Source organism: Teleopsis dalmanni, chromosome 1 (assembly GCF_002237135.1).
Source record: "Teleopsis dalmanni isolate 2A chromosome 1, ASM223713v2, whole genome shotgun sequence".
NCBI lineage: Eukaryota > Metazoa > Arthropoda > Insecta > Diptera > Diopsidae > Teleopsis > Teleopsis dalmanni.
In genome coordinates, this window is record NC_051846.1 from 157799898 (window position 1) to 157824551 (window position 24654).

At 31.0% G+C, this 24654-nt stretch overlaps 1 protein-coding gene across 1 annotated transcript; it reads left to right on the top strand.

Moving 5' to 3' along the window:
* The first annotated feature begins 16672 nt into the window (after nt 1-16672).
* On the top strand, nt 16673-17369 carry LOC119668695. The gene is made up of 2 exons (XM_038078294.1): nt 16673-16903; nt 16964-17369. Exons 1-2 carry the CDS (start codon nt 16889-16891, stop codon nt 17351-17353), a joined length of 405 nt encoding a protein of 134 aa, XP_037934222.1. The 5' UTR covers nt 16673-16888; the 3' UTR covers nt 17354-17369.
* Nucleotides 17370-24654: the final 7285 nt, after the last annotated feature.

The window sequence follows — 24654 nt, forward strand, 5'->3', positions numbered from 1 at the left end:
GACCTCTGTTTGTTGCTCTCTGAGGGTTCCATTGTGAGGCTGAAAGCGTTATTTCAACAGAGTTTTTACGAAGAATATCTGCGATCCATTTGTACTTCCTGCACATTATCTATTTCTTGATCGGTTTCTGAATTGTGTATACTATAGTCACGGTTGCCACTTGAAAATTTTTTTCTGTACCAAAATTGGTTTAAAAAGGTACCATTTCTGTAAAAAAAGGTCCAAAATTTTTTTAGACCTTTTTGTTTTTTCGTTCTGTGTTTTTCATAGTGTTATAAATGAACAAAATATAAAATAGTGCAAAGTTGCATTTATAAAAAAAATTAATTGGAAATATCCACAAAAAAGTTGGGTCGTCAAAAATGTACCATTTTTTGAACATGAGTACCAAACGAAAAAAAAAGTACCAATTTTGGTACTAAAGTACCATAAGTGGCAACCGTGACTATATTACTACAATAAACTACGACGAAGTTATTCTCTCTCTGGTTTCTTTAGGCCGACCTCTGCTTCTTGCTCTCCGAGGGTTCCATAGTAAGACTGAAAGCGCTATTTCAACAGAGTTATTACGAAGAATATCTCCGATCCATTTGTACTTCCTGCACATTATCTCTTTCTTGATCGGTTTTTGATTTGTGTATACTATAGTATAATCTTATTACAATAAACTACGACGAAGTTACTTTCCCTCTACGAAATGGTATGGATATTTTTTTAATGTTGTCTTAGTCAATATTCCATTATAGTTTTTTTTTATAAATATAAAATTAATTGCTCTTAAAAACTAAATACTTTAATTAATTTAATTTAATTTTAAATCTTATTTATTTTTTGAATTCTTTTTATTTTCTCTATTTTTCATTATATTCAAGGTCTAACATAACTTACCATTTCTTTTTTAATTGGTTGTTCCTAATATCAGAAAAATCCAAAAAATAAAATGCTTTTATCTTCAATCTTTAATTAATCTTCTTTGGCATATGTGTTGTGCTATCGTCGAAGTTAAAACTCCAAATCCGGAATCCATTTTATGGTCATACCAAGTTGAATTGTAATGAGTTTTGCGGTTGTCGTCGTTGACGAAGACGTGCAAATATTTTCTGTCAATCAAACTGCAAATGAACAAAGAAAAAAATGAGGGAAGATGTATTTACAAAAAAATAAAATAAAATCAACTCTAAAAAATTGTACAAACAAGAAGACAGAATAAAAATAAAATATCAAATCCGATAATTGCAAATAATTGCTCAGATATTCTCCTTTTAAGTACGAGAAACCTGGTGAATGCGGTTAGTTCGCTTGGTTCGGTTGGTTTTGCAAAATTTGCATGAATCAATTAATTATTCACCGCATGTGAAATGTGAAATGCTCATGTTGATCACTTATTTACTTAACTTAAATAGACGAGAATGCAAACATATGCCAAGAATATATAATATAAATAAAATTAAAATTAAATATAGTAACAGTGGCTAATAAGTGATTTAATTCATATTTACTGAAATATGAAATTTATTGTATTTAAATTTCATGAGAAAGTTAATAATACTATTTGTGGAGAAAATACTATAATATCAACCTTTAACTTTAATTACAAAAAAAAAAATATATGAAACATTTAAAAGCTAAACGAAGAGAATTATATGCCAACCTACTCCATGTATAAGTATTAGATGTTGTTCTTCCTTCAAAGTTAAAGGGTTTGGTGATTCAAAGGTTCTTTGAAAATTACTATCTTACCAATCGATTCATTGTTTTGTCTTTATGTTATCATCGTATTGCAGTTCTTTGAGAATTTTCTCTTCCTATATATATATAAAATGTTATACATTTCATATTCCTGACTGAACACAGTTAAAGTGACACACGGCAAACAAAATTTTCATCCAAAGCCTCATACGCTTAGTTTAAAAATGTTCATCTTACTATATTGTCCATCTAGTGAAAATTCATAAATAATTGCTGAAAGACGATTAAATCCATATGAAATCACAGAAAGGATAGGTCACTTATTAAGTCATTTCTATGAAATGTAGTCATTGGACCTTTTCAAAGAACGTTACATTTCTATATTAAAGTGTTCTTAAAAATATTTAAGCTTCACCCTTTTCCTTTCCCGAATACCACCCATTTCAAATTTAGTAAGAAACATTTCCTTACACTTCATTCCCAACATAGCCACAGGAACTCTAAGTAATGATAAACCTGTATTTACTAGATTATTTTTATTTACTTTACTAATAGAATATATCAGACTGAACCAAAACAAAGCAAGTTAGAGCTTAGTTGGCATATTATGTAATAATAAATTTTTTTTTTTAACTATTTTTCCACAACAAACCAACAAAACAAGAAACGTACACCAAACATCAAATTTTTAGAAGAAAAGTTAGATGGGTATTTTTAAAACATCTGATGATCTATTGGCGAACACTTTTGCTGACCCGAATTTTGTTTATCTATTATTTCGTGCTTCTAGTACTTATCAATACAAATATATAACCCAATACTTGTCACTAGTCACTAAGTACTTCTGACTTTAACATTTGGAATTAAAAGACAAGTGTCTTAAAAGTTTATCGGCATGGATATAAATGTAATATAGAGTTTCGGTTGATATAAAGTTATTTTGCTCCACATAACCTTAAAAAAATACATTTAATTTTAATCTTGTCAATACTAAAAAGTTATTAGACCTCATTAGCATTTACAAGTATCGATACTTTAAATTACCGTATTATTGGTAATAGTCCTAAAACTTGATTTATTTATTATCGGGACTCTACATGCCCCAGATAGAGGCTATGGGTCCCACCACGAAAAACAACAGATCTGTCGTTATTGATTATGGTCAAGTACCAATGAAATATTATTTATCCAACTATGTAAACTCAATAAGAATTATAAATATGGATATGCAGATAAATAGAATAAAACACACACAACACTGCATATAACATTAAAATTATAAGTAGATGTATGTGAATAATGTTCTATTAATGCTGAAAAGTTTTCTGGGGTAATTTTTTCAAACGGGATTTACTTTTAGTACAACTTCTATTTTCGATTGACGAATCTCGAGCGAAATGTATAACGCTCGAGATTAATTTGTAAACTCGAAATTAAATGTTAGGCTGTAATAAAATTATGACGAAAATAAACTATTAAAAAGTTAAAAGGGGTTTCGAATAGAAATGAAAAGACAAAAACAAAAACTTTAGTAAATTCAATGAAATTTGGCGTATTATTCATATTGTTATCATACATATTAAATATATGCAGCATATACATTTATATATATATTTATATATTTTATTTATTTATATATATTTATATATATACATTTTTGTCCTTAAGCATAATAAAGAAATCTGTTGTTTTGGTTGATTAAATAATTTATATTTATATATATTTCTTAACATTTTTAATATCTCTCCACATGAGATATTTTGAAATCTCTGTGAAGAATATAATTTGACAGAGACCACACTAACTTTTAATCTAAGAGTCTTTGATTGAAATCACCGGATAACCCTCAATTTAAAACTACTAGCACGTCAATATATCTATACTGATTAGGATTTCATATCTATACGGATTATTTTTATTATTATGGATAGGCTGTGCATGCACTGTGACACAAAAGATTTTTTGTGCAGCCTTTCGCCCAACTAGTCCAATTTTAAACTTTTAAAGAATTTTGCGACAACTGTGGGTCGTATTTTAGTTATGTGTTTAGGGATCAAAACTTCACTGCCTAGATTGTTAAGTCTGCGTCTTGCCTCAGATTGGCAGGCGCATAGAATGTGTTCTGCTGTTTCTGCCTGTTGCTCTTGACAGAGTCAGCAGAAATCATTATCTGTTAAATCAATCTTTTTCATATGATATCGCAATCTTCAGTGGCCTATTGGCAATTCCGTGTAGAGTTTGATATTTGTTCTGCTTATATGTATGTTCAGAATTAATAAGCTTTTTTGACTACCGCATGTCGTTTTGGGCTCTCCAAAAGTCAGTTAGGTTTGATGTTTTCCTTTCGCGTACTAGACAGGTTTTGAAGCAATTGTTAACTCTGCAGAACGGTTTCGTGTCAATATGAATTTTTAATGCAGGTTTTGCATTATAAAAGTTTATTTGCAATAAATAACACAGTCTTCTGATCTAGAAACCCATAAAGACTTCTAATATTTTAATTAGAAAATCTTATAATACTCGAACATTCACTAAAGTTGTGTAAAAGCTGATCCATCTACTGTATATTTATATGCTTTTGAGTATTATATTAAGGTCAAGTGCGAGTTCGAGTAAATTGATGGTAAATTGAGGGAAATAGTGAATTATGTCGGTATATGTTATGACAGCATATGTTGGTATTTATCAGAATTTCGAGTAGTGAAAATTATATAAAAATTAGATAAATTAGGTATTACCATTGCGAAAATTTTTATAAGATGTTTAATAAATAAATAAATAAATTTGAAAACTTGTAACCAAAAATATTTAATAAGTGCTTATTCCACTTGCTTATTGCAGTGTGAAAAATCCCAAAGAAATTTCAATTTACTTTACCTCAATTTACTCGAACTCACACACGGCCTTTATTATAGATATTGCGACTTAGTAGTAGCGTTGAGAATGTTATAACCGCCTGATTAGATTTTTAATACTCTAGTCTTTTTAACGCTTATCCATAACGATAGCATATTTTGTCCAATGAATAGACATAGTCATATAGAAGTCATATGTAAATACAGATAAATATTGTATAAAAATACTAGAAAATCATAACTTAAACCATTTATTGTAAGGTTATTGCTATATTATATTATTTATGGCACTATTTTGAAGTGGTATTTCTCATGTGCTAACATAATTCTTCAATAGAGGACATCATTTCAATGTGTATTTTCAAAACTCATGGCGCTTCCTCAATATAAATAACCTTTTATTTTGAAATAGTTGGATTATATACAGTTTCTGCTTGTTTCTAAGATCACTAAGTAAATATGTCAGATGCGACTGAGGTCCAAACAAGCCAAAATCGAAAAGTGTTACTTTAAATCGCTTTTGCAACACTTAATTGTTACTTGAGAGAATTTCATTGAACGCCTCGAGACTCACGAAGCCGTAAATTCACGTTTTTTTTTGGATTTATATTTTTGTTGGGAACATTTTATCACGACACAGAGCAATACACACTCGCAAATCACACAGAAGATGTCGCATTGAAAACTCAAATGAAACGAAGAAATAAATAAATATTAGTAGTTGAATGGATGGAGACGCCAGGTAAAAATTAAAAAAATAATTTCAAAAAAAATTGTCATTTCGGCAATTACAAGTTGGCGAAGTAACCATTAAAATCATCGCTTAAAGACTCACAAATAATAAAAAAAATAAAGTAAAATAAAACGAAAAACGTAACAAACCTTAAAAGTGAGGTGAGCTGCGCTAAGCTTGTCACGCGCTGGAAACAAGCTTGGACTGCACCGTTTCTGGGTTTCTTCAGCGCAATTGTCTCCGCAGTTTTGCTACTGTCTGTCAACGAGATTGGTGTTTAACCGTTGGAAGCTAGTGACTCTAAGGCCAAGCAAACAAAAGTGAATTAAACCATTGTAAGCAGTCAACAATTTTGTAACTACAAATGAACCGAGAAATAAATGAGATACTTGTAAAAGACGTAAAGATACTTTTGTGATAATTGTTCGGTAGCTACACAGTGGGCTGTTCGGCTTTTGAGAAAAACTAACAATTTTCTTTTTAGCGCTACTCCAGGTCATGGCTAACCTATTCACAGCTCACAATTATGTATGATTGCACTTTTATTGCTGCAGACATTGCTTTAGGGTCTGATTATCGCGATTAAATTTTATTCTTGTTTTAGTACGTGATCATTACAAAGAAATAATAGCAAATAATAGAAAATAATAAAATATTACCACAGATTTTTATTGGGTGCAAGACCTTTGACTGTGAGTAAATGCTACTTTACATGTTTCGTTGCACTGACGTCTGAATTTTGGGAAACTTTTTTTTACGAAATATAAATAAAAACCACGTATTTTTTCTGGAAAAATAAAAAATATTATTACAACAAAATCTATGAGTTTCAACAGAGTCTAATTTTTTCATAGTTACTAAATATTTTTGAACCTAAAGACGGCGCTACAAGCACAATACTCTATATATTAGGTAAGGTGAAGAGATAATTCGTTGCCATATTTACAAAAAATCATTCCTACTCTATTGAGCAGAGTATCTATTATAAGTTACATGATAGAACTTGCAAACAATACATCGGAAGTGTTTAAAGTACAGACAAACTTCCATAACTCGAACTTCTATAACTCGAGTTTTCTATAACTCAAACTAAACAGAGTGCAACAGGGTTTAGAGAGCAAATAACATACAATTACAAAAAATTTATTTAACTTAAAGTCTCTATAAGTCTAACCTTTTCCTTGCAAAATGATACTTCGAGTTACGATTCTTTATGATACTTCTTTAAACTAACTAGCAAATTTTTTTAGCTACTGGTAAGTCTAATAATATGTTCTAGTTTCAGATTCAACATCTCACTAGAATAGAATTACTAAATGATGTCTCCTAAGTTGATAGAATTTTTTAAGGCTATACGTATGCTTAATAATATCTCTCGTTCTAAGATTCATACTGGACAGAAAATTTTTTCTAAACTAAAGGGGACAAATTAAGACTATTAAACAAATTAAAGACTATTAAAAATTAAGACTATAACATCTTTCGGTTTAAGACTCATATCGTATACAGTTGCAATGATAGAAGTGCTAAAAAATGTGTCCTAATCCATCCCGAACATTTCAATACATCTAAGTCCCTAAAAATATCTTTTGGTGTTAGACTCATCATCTAAGTCAATTAGATTGATTGAAGTAATAGATTCATTTGTATAAAATCGCATGACACATAAAAGTGTCACTTTACTTTATGAGATCGTAATATATAATAGTCGATATGTATTTATTACGCTCCAGGTATTTTGATGATTGCTTTCACTTTATTTATTAAATATTCTATAATGTTTAAATACCTACAACAAATGTTAAAAGTACTAATATTTATATAACAAAATATATAGAAATAATACTATAATACTATGTATATAGTACTATAATAATACTATAATACTATGTATATAGTACTATAATAATACTATAATACTATGTATATAGTACTATAATAATACTATAATACTATGTATATTACTTTATAATGATATTAATACTATAAATTATCTATATTTATAGTATTAATATCATTATATATCTATATTTATAGTATTAATATCATTATATAGTAATATACATAGTATTATAGTATTATTACTATTATGCTACATATATATAATAAGTAACGTTAATATCAGGGGCTTCTCTTAAAGCCCTTCAGTGCTAATTGATAATTAAAGAAAATGAGTTGAAATGTTTATCATATTGACTTAGAATACTGTGTGCCTTATGGCTGTTTGGTCCCGTTTTTTTAGATGAGATTGTCCTGTCATATCACCAACTAAGGGTGTATATATATACGTATCTCTTCAAGGAATTTTGATTTTAGCATTGGTATTTTCAAATCTTTGTAAATATTTTATTTACAGACATACTTCCGTGTTCATGTGATTACTTTTAGTATTTTTTTGGAAATTACTATTAGTACTTCCCCTAAGTTCTTTTATTACACTACTGCTTTAAAAGATCTTATACTCTTAACCTAATGGAGATGGTTGTTAAATATTTAGAGTAGATTAACTGCTTTATATTTAAATAGAACTCTTTTGTTTCAATGTGCTTATACCAGATTTCACTTCCTTAAAAGGAAAAGCCTAGAAAGATAATATTATTTGCTTAAGTAATTGGTATACTATGTAGAGTTATTATCGGGAAATTATAACTATTGTGAGTCAAACGATACCCTCAATTGTTTTTTAGCCCGATATATTTGTTATTTAATTTTAATAAACCTTTACGCTTTCAGAAGTCAGTGATCTGTTCTCGGATTTGTAAAATTGCAATCAATTATGAGCTTCCTAATTCTCTGTTTGCAATTACCCATTATTTATATGGCTTAATTAAGTTGAAAAAATCGATTACTCAATTACAAAAAAATTAATGACACATTATTTTCAATTCCAATAATCCCTCAGGTGTGAGTACATAAACAAGGTCTCTGTCTCTAATATCTTAAATACTTTTAATTAAAAATTAACAGAAAATTTAATAGTCTTTTTGCTGTTTTACAACGTTTAACGTTTGTTTTGTAATGAGTTTGTAACTTTTGTTGATATTCGATAATTAGTTTGTTTGTTTATTTTCCACTGCTGTAATGTAATTAAATTGGAAAAACAAAATGCATTACATGCCATAATGTCTCGTGTAATTTAGCGCATTAAGCAAACATCAAACTCAACCAAAAATAAAAAAAAAATTAAGAAAAATAAAAAAAATTAAATAAAATTTAAAAAAAAATACTTCAATGAAAATGAAAGTTTCAATGAAAAGTAAACAAAGCCGCATGACGATTAGGTTAATGATTCGAAAACGCCTAGGAGCATTGGAAAAACATTTACAAAATATGTAATAATTACATTTCCATAAATGCTCAACAAGTCACCGCTTAGGTGGCTCGTAACCTTAAGCCACCTAAGCGACCTTGATTTAAGCCCTAGGATTTGTTAAGAAGTAACGACAAGAAAAAGCAAACATTTTAAGAAGCTCAGCCAAGAGTCTAACATTCCTAAATTTTCCCACAATTTACTCGTATGCCGGGGCTGAGGTTGTTACCAAATGAAACCGAACCCAGAAAATAAAAGTCATGTTCATGTGCGTTAAAACGCATGACTTCGCAGTAAATTTGACTCGTAATATCGCTGAGAAGTGGAGAAGTAGCGGAGTAATTTTCACAGAAAAGTTGTTCACTTTCATCGTCTGCGTAAAGCCACTTTGGTTAGAGGAAAAAAATTTTAGCCAGTATTTGACAGCATTTAAGCTGCATTAAATCAAAAATTAAATCAACTTTATTCGGGGTTTTATGGTATGTAGCGCGTACGTTGCCTCTTCAACGAAATTTTAATATAATTGTGATTATTTGTAATCTTTCAAATGAAAATTAAATCACGATATATCTAATTTCTATTCAAATGCCATTAAACAATTATGAAATTAATTTCGAAATTTTAAAGATATTAAACTCAAATTATTATCAACAGGTCATTGAAAATAATCTGAGCATGAAAAATTACGTACATTTATTATATAAAAACTTAAAAATGATAAAAAAAAAATGAAATTTACAGACTAATAAAAATATATGGGTAAGGGAAGAAGGAAGAGAGGGTAAGGGTTATGTCCACTCTCCCCGCTAAACTAGTACACAAGGCAACGTGTCTAATTTTATTTAACTTGAATAATACCAGCGCAATTCTTGTCGTCTTCAATTCAAGTTCTGGCTGAATCTATACTTGATACTCCTAAATAGTTGCCTGACACCCGCTGGGTAAAGAACTAATAGCGCGTACAAGGAGTTCTATCTTCAGGATTCTAAATTTGCGTGGTGCACAGGGTTTGAAGGTCGTCAGAATATGTGAACGTCATTTATTATATCGATAAATAAACTTGAATCTTTCTGATTATGAAAATATTGAATTCAGTTAGATTGAGCACAAGTTCTTTTTTAACTTATCCAATATTTGCACCGAGACATTAAGGGGAATACTTTTAGAAATACTTTTAATATAGGGCGAAAATCAGTCAACGCTGTTAGCTCTTAGTCTATTTGATTTCATTGAATTCAGAAATATTATAATTAATAAAATTAAATAATAAGAGTTATTATTATTATTTATCAGTTGCAACCGGATTCTTGAAGGTTGCAGTAATTCTGTTGCGAATGAATTTGAATAGAACTGTCGCAGAAATCTCTTAACTTTTTCTACCAGTGAACGAAAACAAACACTAAAGTACAAAACATAGTGTACTGTTTGTCATCTTTGTTAAAAAACACTAAACGAACAGTACATTAAAAAAAGTCCGAAACAATTCAACAATTTTTAGAGTTTGTGTACTTTTCACGAAGGTAGTGCTCATTATAACAATCTTTTCACGAAGGTAGTGCTCATTTTAGTTATCTTTTGCCGAAGGTAGTGTACTTTTTAGTGATCATTTTCCTAAAGTAGTGGCTTTTTTAGCGTTTGTCGAACAAAACGATTTGGAAACGTTTGTAATGTGCATTGTTGTTGGTTCGTTTGCATAAGAAGAAGAAAAAATTTTGTTTGCATTTGTATTGCATGTATTTTGTTTGTGTATTATTGATAAAGATATTGCGTATGCATTTATTGATGCAAATTTAATATTAGGGGATGAATTACATATATTTAATATTTTATTGCGGTTTGTGTTCGCGGACACAAACTTTAAAATTTTTTGATGTGTTTCGGACATGAGCAGTACACTACGATACTGTACTGTTTATTTTCGTTCACTGTTTTCTACTACTGTGACTACGAAGATCACGATGATATATACTTACATACTGAGATATATAATCGTAGTTTTCGCGTAGTCACAGTAGTAGAAAAAGTTAAGAGATTTCGCAGACAGTTCTTCTCAAACTTCATTCGCAACAGATTCATCCGCCCATTTCTATCAAAAAGAAATGAGCGGAATAGTGTATTAGCATATGTAGTAGCAGTTAAACTAGATATAAAACTATATTTTTCTCCTCATAAAACCATCATCATATATCCATACTCAAAGATGATATTGTAGATATATATATTATATATAAATATATGTAGTTTAAGCACCGCTGTAAAAAGTAATAAATCACATCTTATATAGGTTAATAAACATTTTGAAATCGTAGGTCATGAATTGACAGATAACGTGGATAATACAGGCTCTGTAAGAACACTGCACGTGTAAAACCAATTTCAGCGTTAGTTCTGCAAAATTCTTGTACCGGATAAAGGACTTTGTGGACTTTACCCACAACTTGCAAAGTAACGAGAAGCTTTGCACACAAATACGAAAATAAACTTATAATATTCCTTATGAAAACAAATTTAGAGTCCTAATCCATGTTATAGGGTACAATAAAAGCGGATACAACGAGGACACTATGAGTATCCATGTGATTTCCACTTGGTATTTAACGTGAGAAATATTTCATGTACCTAAAGAGAAACGACCCTCGAGTATTGATCACAGTCATGACAGGGTACAACAAAGGTTGACACTATATCATCACATTTCTAAAATATTAATAATATCTCGAATATGTTGACAACACAAAGCATTTTGTCTGTTATTGCTTAGCATTCGCAAGAACTAGTTTCATATTGCTGGGTTATAATGACCAGAGTATGAAAAATGTTTATACTATTTTTATCTATCTCCTTTTTTTTCTCTCTCTCTCTCTCTCTACCTCTTTCTTTCTCTTTCTCTATTTCTCTCGCTCTCTATTTCTCTCTCTCTCTCTATTTCTCTCTCTCTATTTCTCCCTCTCTCTATTTCTCTCTCTCTCTATTTCTCTCTGTCTTTTTCTCTCTCTCTCCCTCTGTTTCTAGCCCTTTCTCTCTCTTTGTTTATAGCCAACTCTCTTTTTATCTTTTCATTGTTGGGTTATAATGACCAGAATATGAAAACTGTTTATACTATTCTTATCTATCTCCTTTGTTTTCTCTCTCTCTCTCTCACTCTCTCACTCTCTCTCTCTCTCTCTCTCTCTCGCTCTCTCTCTCTCTCTCTCTCACTCTCTCTCACTCCTCTCTCACTCTCTCTCTCTCTCTCTCTTCCATCTCTCTCACTCTCTCTCACTCTCTCTCTCTCTCTCTCTCTCTACCTCTCTACCTCTCTCTCTACCTCTCTCTCTACCTCTCTCTCTACCTCTCTCTCTACCTCTCTCTCTTTCACTTTCTCTATGTCTCTCTCTCTCTATTTCTCTCTCTCTTTCTTTTTCTTCTCTCTCTCTCTCTCTGTTTCTCTCTGTTTCGTCTCTCTCTGTTTCTAGCCCTCTCTCTGTTTATCTCTACCCAATCCATTCAGTTTACTAGGGAAACTAAGAAATTCGAGTTAAAACAGCCTATCTGCATTCGATAATGCAAATATTTTGGGTTCGAACTCAAGAATTAAAGTTTATATATCTCAAAGGGTATTTTGTCGAAAATAATTTTAATTCAAAACAAAAATTTAACTGCTTTTATTTATCACTGATTTAGCAAATAACCCACTCATATATTACATAGAGTAAAGACGCACATAGAGTAAAGACATATTTATTACGACTTCATGATTATTCATACTGTACTTATGGACAACTGTTTTTTTTTCTTTTGTACTCAAGTATTTTTTTTTTTTCAAAAAGTAATGAATATAAAGAGTGTACTAAAAACTGTCACAGTCAATAGCTAACATTGGCCGTGGAAAGAAAGTTATGCAACTTATTATTTTATTGATTTTTTTTTCTATTTTTTTGTGTATTATTCATTGGCTGATATTTCAAAATTATTTCAATTTCAATTTATGCATTTTTTTCACTTTAATTGGCTACGCTTTTTCCAACTGTGACAAAAGCGGCTTAACTTAAATGAGCACTTGGAAGGCACTTTTTGGGTAGGCGCTACGACAATAGCAGTAAATGATCTTTTGTGTCGTTTAAAGTAAAGTAATCATTTTTTTCAATTTGTCGGTATTTTTTTTTTTTGGATATGGGCAAGTAGTTTTGTCTGTGCTCGATTAGGTGCAAGTTTTGAGTTCAGCACTTTTGGTTTAAATGTGGGAAAGTTTAAATGAACTTTGTCGTCGTTGTCGTCGTCGTCGTGTTGCTCCTATGCTCAACATGCAATGAACGTGGTGCTGGAAAAGAGTAAGGCGCCGCATTTAACTAAGCAAATATTGTTAGACCTCATTGACCCTATCTCGGTGTGGATTGCTAGAAGCTAGCTAAGAATATATCTGTTATGTGCTGTAACCAAACTATGTTATTGAAGTTCTTCCTTAAATAGCTGTGGTGGCTTTGGTGGTGACAATAATTTTTTTACAAGTCATTTTTATATACAATTTGAGTGCAATAAAAGTAAATCTAAGTATCTTTTGTGTAAGAGCACAAAAACAAGAATAAAGAATAAAGAGTAAAGAAGTTATTTTTGTGCAAAAACTTTTAATACAAAGTAAAATTGAAGTTTGGGTAATAAAAAAAGTGAAGATGACTACAAATTTTAATAGCTTTTTTCGCTGAGTCATTCTCGTTTCTTATGTGTTCGCATTCGTTTGGTTTTTTGTGATAAAAGATAAAAATGTGAGTAAAAAAGAGCAAACATTTCACAAGTTAGCCTCCAAAGATGCTATTTTTTAATGCAGCAAATAAAATAATCACATAATATTTAATAAAATAACTAAGAGTGCAACAATGGTTGCTAAAGCGGATGCTAATGGCAAAGTAAAAGTGCACACTAATGTCCTCGCTGGGAGCACAAAAAACCTTTTAAGCGGCACACAGCGAAGTTTAGGAGGTTGACACTCGCGTTCTGCGACTGCTAAGCTTTTTATGTGCATGACAATGAAATCCACACACTTTCTCATATGCACTACTCTCTTCACGTGTGTGTGTGAGTGCGATTGTAGTGGTGTGCACATTTTGGCACATTTTTTCGCCTTCGCTTAAAAGTTACGAAACGCAAAGTTGGAAATGTGCATTGTTACGCGGCGATTACGTATACGCCGTGTGTGCCTGTGTGCATTTCGAGGTTTCTTGGTCAGCGGATAATGTGACATTTTTATGTGGAAAATTTTTAATTTTTAAAATGTGCATTAGTGCAAAATATGGTTTAATTGTTTTCATTTTATCATACAATAAATGTGTTTTTCTTTTTTTCAACCGCCCTAAAAACTCCCCTCGTCCGGACAATAACCAAGCTGTGTGTGTTTATGCGATAATGCGAGCACAATCCTCTGCAAAATGAGAAAAATAAATATTTATGAAGGAATAAAAGAAAAAGGATTATATGAAAAACAATAATTCTATTTTTAGGAAATATTTTAATAAATTAAATTTTTCATTACTTTTCCAAAAGTAAAGTTTTTCGTCGTATTCCTCTTTGGGAAAATTGGTTGAATTTTTGATCAAACTTAATTTCATCAGAAGTACTCATTGGATGAAAATACCACAATATGTTTTTTAATTAGAGGTTAAGTTAGGTTATATCTTGGACTCCACAGTTTAAAAACCATCTTGAATCTTGGCAAAGTCTAAAATGTTATTTAAGGGAGAGAGATTTGGCAATAATCGCCAAAAAAGGAATTCTTGTGGCACCGCATAGCCGCTGGGCAATAACAAAGCAGATATGACTCACTTTCATTATTCTCCACACATTTAAGACAGCAATTATTATTATTATTAAAGAGTAGACGTGAAAATTACCCAACAGCCGGTACTGCGGTCAGAAGAGTTCTATTGTACCAGTAAGACAGCAATAATTAAGCGAAGGATTTAATCTTCTAGTACAGGCTGTCTAGTACACAATTTCATCAATTTTTCTTTGATATATTCTGGTAAACTTGCATTATTTTATTTTTATAGAATCCCCAAAAATTAAATTTAAATGAATAAATAAAATAAAATTTAACATTATCACAATATTTGTATTTTTCTCCAATTTGCACAGTCACTTGTATTGGCTCGCGATCGTATCTGGTCTGACTAACACTGTTCTAGAATATTGTTGTGGTTTTTGTAGCACACTGGAACCTGAAAGCAGATAACATGAAAGGTTTTACAAGACGAATACATGGGTTATAATTTAAGAAATGGTTGAAAGTTGTGGGAAGGGAAAAACTAGAGAAGAGTAGGATTGCGGATAGGTGGAATTTAAGTTGAAATCAACCTGGATGCAGACGGACCAACCTGGCCGAACTTCAATGTGGTGCTTTCAAAAGTTGCTCCAAATGCCTCTAGAATGGTTCTCGAATTGGGTGTGACTCATACAAAAATCTATCACATGACGTGTCAGCGCGCTGAATTTTTTCTCAACCCAACGCGACAACTTATATACAGTTTTCTCATATAAATCCAAGAAATGTTTCCATGATACTAATGATATGCTCAGATTTTTTAGGTGTTTTGAGTGATTACCTGAAACACTTCATCCGGTCCCACTCGCTCGCCTTACAGTTGCTAATAATATTTCTATGAACTGGAACCCAGAATAGAGCAATGTTGAATTGCGTCGATATATCATTTAGAGTTGTGAAGCAGTCAAAACCTGTACTGGAAGTAAATTGGACTGAACTCAGAGGCAACACTACTGCTTTTACCACTACTAATTTTTGAACCATGGTAAGACCCCTAATTAATGACAGATCTTCTGACAGTCAGGTGTCTCCAAATGGAAACTTGATAACACATTTCTTGTTGAAATGAAAATTGAGAGTGAGAATTTTTGCTTACATGGTTAGACCCCTTACTAATGACAGATCTTCAGACAGTCAAGTGTCTCCAAATGGAAATTTGATATCAAATTTCTTGTTGAAATGGAAATTGAGAGTGGGAATTTTTCTTACTCTCAATCTCTCTCGCCCACGATATACCGTGTTGACTAACACATGATATGAGAATATGTCAAAGGCAGTCTAGCATACTGTAATGTCATACAATGCCTTGGAATCCACGTCACTACTGATATCACGTCGTGCTATACTACGTCGTTGACATAGTTAAGGGCATACAAATTTAGCTGTTTCGCTGGCTTGGTCATGTTGACCAAATGAGAGAAAATGCCTCGACAAGAAAGGTATTTGATTTGACATGATTTGATGTAGAAAATGCGGTGTATGATGTCAGCATTATCGGTGAAAAAACTAGGTAACCAACGATATGAAGGCCCTCTGTATCAACTGGTGACAGCAAAGCATTGATCCGGCGAGCTGATCGAAGCTACTGGGTGTGGCCAAGATCGACTCACGCTTATGATGGCTAACTTAGTAAGTATATTTCCTATCGTCTTCCTCTTACACAACATTTCATCTTTGCTATTGTTATACAAATCATATACATATATCACGGTTTCGAAGTTTATTTTATTTTGCACTTTCATATAGTTCTTTTGTGAAGTTTCATAAAAAATTTTCTTAAAACATTTTCTTAAGAAATGCAAAAGTTTTATATTCTGTTGTGCAACAACAGTGCAACAACACTGTTACACTGTTGTTTTTTCTTAATCCTAAAAAAAACAGTTTCTGCAGCTTGGATGTTTAAATAAACTTACAATACCATCTCTTAAAAAGTCTATGATCTCGTATTGAAAATACTACTGCTTTCATTCTTTCCTAGTGGAGCATAGGGTCTCAAAAATGCTACAGTTCACACTAATAACTTTTCAGAATGTTGTTCTGAAAACCCAGTTGCTCCTTGCATTAAATAACACTTATGGGCATCCAACAGAAGACGAGGAAGTACTATTTGTGAAATATTTGTAAAAGTGTTCGACACAAGTACAATATATCACCTTCAATTAAACTTCAAACTTTGATTATTTTCGTTAATCAAAATTTTGAAATATTTCAAGATTTAAAATTAATTGATTAATTTTAATTTATAATAATTTCACATTGTGTTATATGTCAACTTGGTACTATTACTCAATTTTTATAAATTTTTCTTGTGCTTAAATTCACACAAATTTTTTGTGTGGAGTACTGAAATATCCAGACAAAAATATACATATTTCCCTTTTTTCATTGGCAAATCCCGCCATTTACTACTGCGTAACAGTGTTTTAACCATTTAGGCAATTGCGCTTGAAAAAGATTTAATATAATTGTTGAATTAAAGTTAAGTTGTTGAAAGTTAAGAAGCCATTATGCATAACACACAGGTTTGTTTACAATTATTGAGATTAAATATGTTAAAGGACTAACATTACTTTATCCTTAAGATATCTGCAAGCATAAAGAAGCGTCGCTCGTGTGTACAGGTAGCCTACGAAGAAAGTGTCAACATACTTCGTTGGATGGGTCAATCGGATGATATGGATACACCAAAAGAAACGCGTTCTGGTACAAACAGATCCTTTTCGCCATATAAGAAACGTAAATACATTAAGCGTAATAAGAATAAAACTGAAATGGTGGATTACCCTATATTGAATGGAAATAGCGAGCTTTTAGTTATAATTGTTCCTGATTGTGATGGTATTATCCATGGCTTGAAGTTGTCAGATATGTATGTTGATGATAACTTTATTAAGCAATTGGATAAAATAGATACAGAAAACAACTCTGAAGACTTTCTCAGCTATGTTGTTTTCGACTTTGACGCTAAATGATAGCCTGAGTAAATCTTATAAATAATTTAAAATTAAAATAAAAATGGATTATTTTATGATAAGTAAAATAATTAGAAAACCAGCATGATTTATACACGAATTAGCTTTATTTATTTACACGTAATTGAGTTGATTATGGCCATATATAGCCAAAAAAGAAATGGACTGACCAACGTCAAGCAAGATATTGTTTAGATTTGTAGATTTTTCATTTAAAATGGTTCTTTTTTTCTCTTAAGCTATTACGATATCTATACTTATACATCTCTCTATATCTCTTCCTTTATTCTACCTATTTTTGGACAACATAAGTTTGTTTGTGAATTATTGTGGAATAGTGCATTTTATTATCCTGCCTCTACATTGTCTATACTTTGACAAGATTTTCACACTTTCACTAACGAATTGAAATTAAATAATTCTTAATAAAGAAAATAAATATCTTGCGAAGTCTAGCTAGCATAGATGCCCGATTGTTGAAATTTGGTATATAAAAAATGTCAAAAACAGTGTCAAAAAATTATGCCTAATGTGCACTGCGATAAATGAAGGTAGGTTGAAGTGCCGACTTTGTGCACCAAAGCCGACTTTTTTTATAAATTTTTATAATTATTGTCTATTAAGTAACAAATATTAGATGAAGTCTTACAATTTAAGTATTGCTCCATATTGAGTAGTCTTTTTATACTCAAAATTTAACTGTCAAATTATTTTGACAAAAAGAGGTGCCATTTACTGTACAGTCAATTGTTTCGTATAAGTTTTACGAGATACGATTTAATATCGTAAATTATGGCAGTAGTATATCACATCTGTCTGTATTATCCTATATACCGCAATGGTTATATGTACTGCATATCGTACCGTAGCATTACACGATTGTTTAGGTATACCTTTAATAATGCATTTGTAGTTCTAAACTTTAGAGACTATATACACTATGAGTGAATTGATGGATAATTATGCTACTCAATTATCAAGTAAAAAGCTTATACTACACATCAGATTTGGTCGTACAATTTGTGCGACGTCGCTTGCTCATACACATACGATACAGTCGACTTTATTTGGAACACGCCCCCATCGGAAAAAACAACAGATATAGACTCTTAAAGTAGACTGAAATTTTGTATGTAAGCCGACTTACATTCTACCGATTGTATACGAAAAAGCACGAGCAATTTTGACGAAAAATCAAAATATTTTGATTTCCATCCTTGTCGTTAGACCTGTAAATATTGCTATTACACATCAGACTTGACACAAATTTCGCATTGCAACTCACAAGTTGTACGTTCAAGTCTGATGTGTAATACCCACTTTACAGATCTCTTTCACTCGTAACAGTGAATACCTTTAATAATAAAATCTAGTTTTTAAATCGTACAAAAAAAAAAACATATCTGTGTAATTATACTATTCAGTTAATATCATATATTGTTATATTTTATTTATTTAAATTATTTTTTAATATTTTTATATTTAGACATCTTCGGCAAATATTCCAATAGTCGTTTTACCATCTTACATATGATTTATGTTAAATTACATTTAAACTGACAATATTATATATTGTATATATAATTAATAATGTCAGTTATTATTAAAAATTAATTAACTTTTATACCGAAATTAATCCAAATAATATTTTTGCATGAAATCTATATGAATAAATTTAATTCTTCGTTTAATAACTAAATAAATTGTGAATATAATTTAACATAAAATGGCAAACGTTAATAAATTTTTTTTATTAATCTCTGAAGTGATTTAATTAATGGCCACAGCTCGTAGTTAAGTTTTTTAATCCAAAAACCTTAATCGCATTGCAAGAATTTATTGCTTTTGCTATTAATTATGATTTTATGTGTGTTATAAATTTTATTAATTTTTTACTAATTACATAAAGTAAGTCTAATGATTTATTAGTTTTGTTCGAAACTGAAACTGTTTTGGTGCACGTAATAAATTTCATGATTGATGATGTGATTTCAGCAGCACAAGTACGACATCATGCAAGTTTACTGAACTAAATTGTAGTACATACTTGCTCCATTAAATGATTATTAATATAAAGCAACAACAATTTGTCTTGCACTACTTGTATCTCAGATACAATTTTTGATTTTTTTTTCTATCTGAACTTAATTCACGTGTAATGGAATTAAATCGAAAACTGTATGGCAAATTATGGCACATGTGTTTCCGCATTATATATGCGTAAGGATTAAATTTAGTTGCTCTAATTTAAATTTAGTTTTAATATATTTATTTTTAAGATGTTCGAAATCGTTTCGAGATACGTTTCCGCTTAAAGCTATTTATTAGTTAACGGTACAGATTTCTACGTATTAAGTATTAAGCGATTAAATGCACCTAACGAACATTTTGCATGTGAAAGAAATGACGGCTGCGTGAAAAGTGCTGAAGAAATCTCCTCAATGTCATTTATTAGAGTAGTTTTGTCAGATATTAAAAAATATTAATGAATTATTAATCCAGTCGAGGTGTAAAGAAGGATTTTGAAGATACCTCGAGTTAATAGGGAGCAAAAGTGCTCAAGTGCACTGGCTCAAATAGCTCCAACATAATAAAGCATGTATGTATGTTCAAACTAATATTGACTTTTTATAATAAATTTAGAAAGGTCTATTCTTTGAAATTGGTGTCTAATGAAACGTCTTATTTTATTATCGGAAATAGATATGTAGATAGGAATATAGAGCTGGTTGGTAGAGTTCAAACATACATTTGATACATCCAAAGCGATATCAAATAATAGTTTTTAAAGCAGTTAATGAAGGTACACATAATAAATGATGTTATAAAAGTTAATATTGGGAACAAAGTTATGCTGTTAAAAATTATAGCTTGAAAGACTTTAAATCGAGTTTTGTGAAAGCCATATAGAAAGAGGGTAGAGATTCTAAAGTTTTTCTAACACTCGGTTTCTAACACTATTGGTAAAATTATTGCGACGATCTTTATATGTTAAATGAATAACGGTTTTGTTATGTACAGTGAAATCCGAGGCTATCTATGCATTATCACAAAGCAGTGTTGAATGTGTGTATCCATATATTTCCATTAAAATTTAGGCACAACCAAAAAGTACAAAATATTAAAGTAATAATAGTAAAAATTAGAAATCTGCAAACTGATATGAAACTCTGCATAACATGCAATTTCGTCATAGCCCGAAAGAGACAAATTTGACGGGCCCGTGACAATTTACATAATATGGGCCTAAGACTTCAACGCGGAATACTCGCTTAGTATTACACATCAGAATTGGTCCTACAACTTGTGAGTTAAAATGCAAAATTTGTGCCCAGTCTATTTATTTTTATTTTATTTTAAGGGATGGAAACGATTGCGTTTTAATTTTTTGACATAAACAAAGACAAGTGTTTGGTGATCGGATTAAACTTGTGTTGTTTGTGTTTTATATTGTTTTGCATCATGCATACCCTGCTATAACTACTCACTTCTTCTGTGTTTTCCCGTTTACATTTTCTACCGATATTGCCTCTACTAGCATTAATGCTGCTTTAGTGTGCATTGAACATAAACTTATTATTCGCGGTCCTTTAATATCTTAAACGTAAGTTCTGAATCATTAGGGATTCTTTACTAAATGTGTACTCAACTTTTTTAAATAAGTCAATAAAAAAATATATTTTTAATAAAAAAGTTTTATATATCGTAATCGTGGTAACACATCAAACCATTATTTACAATTAAGTGATTGTTGATACATAGGTACAGCAGTTACTCCAACTTAATCTAGCCTTATGACCTCCGATATAACTGGAATTATGCAAAGCAATGGTTCATACAATACTAGAATAAGTTTTTTTTTTGCAGAGTTTTTTGTAATTCACTAAATTTTCATAATATGAATTATGTTATATTGTCAAGGGAAGGATCTATTCCTTAGTCATGACTAGAAGTATTAGTGAGAAAATTTTCGAATCCAAAAAAACTTATTCATTGAATTATTATTATTGTTAGGGGATGTGGCATTGCAACCGTCGGGTCTATTGTGCCCTTCTGGGCTTTGAGCCCTGTTGCGTCAATAAAAAGTAGTATATGTTAGAACGTAATTTACAGAGTTTTATTGCCTCTTCCGTAAGAATATAAATTCCTAGGAGCCTATTTCGTATGTGCATTAACGCAGGTAATTCTAACAGCACATGTGTGGCCGACTCTTCATTCTCTTCACAGAATCTACAGTTTGCATCCGTAAGTATAGCAGGTTTTGTGAGGTGGTGTTTTAGTCTATAGTGTCCTGTTAGGATTCCTGTGATGATTCTAAGTTTTTCTTTTGAATTCATTTATAATATTAATAATATTAAGAGATTAATATATCAATTAAAATATTTAAAAAATCTAATTGTTTATCAATACTAAAAACAAACTCATTTGCAAAAGTATGCCATGGTGGCTTTAACTTTAATTACATATTCTTGAAGTACAATAATATTTCGTAATAATTTAAGTTACTCAGTTTATTTCTAAAAAAATTTAATTTTTTTTGAAATATTAATTACAAATCGTATAAAGTTCTAAAATATTTAAAAACTTCTATGAATTTAAGCTTTTAATATTGCATTGCCTTAGTTTTTTGGCTTTAATGTAATTTTTTCCCTCATTTTGCATTATGCAAAATTTTGAAAATTGCTTAATCATTTTGAAGATTATTTAAAAATGAGTTTATTTATTTGTGTTTATTTGAAGTGTTTGACAAATTTTGCAATATTTTTGTTTATTTTATTACTTTGTTAACAAATTTATTAATTATGCTTAAATATTGTGGATGCGAGTTTGCGCAATTCGCCATTGAAGCCGCTGGGTTTGTTTGCTAATTTGAGATTTTCTTGTTAAAAATTATTTTTAGTTTTATTTAAAGATTTATTTTTAAAGCCCGTGTTGGCGTGAAGAAAAAACATAACTTTTTCTATATATGCGTTTTATTTTATAATTTAATTTTTTTTTCCATTACTCAATTGTAACTTATTTCTTTGCTGCAAGACTTTTATGAGTTTCGGCAAAGGTTTCCGAAAGTGCCTCATAAATGACTTGAGAGTTTTCGCTCAATGCTTTATTAGACACGATATATAAAGTTTTTCAAGCACTGACTGCAATGTGAGTGGTTTTATGTATTGACTCTGAAATTTATGTTGAAGGTCCCAGCGAATGTTCTGAACACAAATTAAATAGATTTTTAATTGCTCCTTAAGATAATTGACTTCTAAAAATAAGTATAAGTTTATTTTTATTTACGAGAAATAAATTATTCTTTGTAATTTAAAATTTGTAAAAAAATAATGTAAAATACAAAATTGTTTCAAAATTAAGTCCATTGCTAGTTACCCTGAGGACTAACAACGGAGTTGTAAGTTTATAAGTTTAGCCGTTGTTAAGTCATTAAAGTTAGAATTGAAAGTTTTCACGGTCTTAATTTAAATCACAAAACTGACTTCAGTAAAAATTACGTCAAGAACGTTAAGTCATAAAGCATGACTTAAGACAGTATTGAAAACCGAAATGAAATAAATTTTTTTTAAGACACTCGAAAACAGGACAAAATACAGGGTGGCCCAATTGAAATGCAACCAAAATCAAACTGCTTTAACTTTCGAATTTGATGGCTACATTGCATTTACATTTCACCTAACTAAGGTTGGTTTTATTGCTTTGAAGATGCACTAATATTTCAGTCGAAATTTTTAAAGAAATATTTTGTCTGTGCTAGAATTCAAACTTAATAGTGTGATAGCACAATATTTAAGAGATAAAACATAAAAAGCAACAATTGATATTCTTTCTCGTGTCGCCAAACATGAACGCACCACTAAAATTAGTGTTGCTAAGAAGCACAGTGCTCTTCGTCGCGTTTTGGTAAATTTTGGTCAAGCAATGCGGTCATTTTGATCATATGGAAAAAAAGAATCATTTTCAGCGCTTAGTCTTTAATGTGGCACACCTAATAGTTGATAAGGCAATGCGTTAGTAGTGGCCAAGATAAGACGATAACGGAACATTACGCTTTAGCAGTACGAGATGCCACTCTTTTGGCACAAACGACCGAAAATTTAGTTTGTTATCAACGAACTAACTCAATTCAATACTGTAGTATCCGCTAAAATATCAAGTGTGGTTGCAGATATCGTCGATGTTATTATGTATTCTCCGTCGGCTATATTTGTCAGGCATTTTAAAAACTCGAATTATAGAGCGGTACAGTGAATCCGTACAGAGAAAGAATCAGTGAATTTATCTAAGGTCGAGTTTGGGGATCTCAGGCTTACAGAACTGCTAAATAAACTCAAAAGTGATAGTTAGCGACGAATGCCTTGAATATCTCTGATTTCAGCGCCTACCATTACAAATCCGTGCAATCTTCCAGACTTGAAATGTTGAGCTGACAGAGTTGGCAAGACCAGCTGATTGAATTTGGGAATCAGATAACTACCATTGCGGAATATGTGGGTATGATTTATGGTAGGTTTGAAAAAATTAAATAGCAATTAAGCCGCTTGTTCATTAGCAAGACACAGACGAGCATCATGGCTTCTTGGAATTGAATCCACCTTTTTTTAATAAACACTAACACCGACACCTTGATGCTTCCAAAAAAGTTGGTTCATTCGTGGCAAAATTGGGCTACATATAGCCATGTTTATATTGTGTCAATTTATAGTCTAAACTAAGTGCAAGGGAGCTGTCCAAAGTTAATATGTGTGGTCATATTGCGATAGTACAATAGGGGTGAAAGTGGCAGGATTAGTTTTTAATGAGTTACAGTGGCATCTACAGACTTTTAGAAAGTTTTTCAGCAATGAACTTAAGCATTACTCGGGTTTGCAGCTATTGTGTGATTCCTCATGTAAACACACTTAAATCCACAATAAATATGGAAAGATTAATACACCCAAGTTGTAGCCATAACACGTATAGTTATTTCATCGTGGCAACTCACGCGCTGATTTTGGTGGTGCCAATTTAACAATTAACATTTAACTCAGGAAGTACAGTGATTTCCATGGTACCCAAGCTATAGCCATAACACGGATTGTTCCCCCATCGTGGCAAGTGACGTGCTGATTTTGGTAGTGCCAATTTAATAGTTAACAGTTAACTCAGAAGGTCCTATGATCTGCAAGGAATTAATAGAACCTTTGATGACAAACACCTGTAACACTCTATTGCAATGTCTTGTTATCTTTTTTTGCCGTTTCTTGCCTGTCTGTTGCCTGTCGGATTGCCTGTCTTTTTGCCTATTTGTTTGTCTGTAT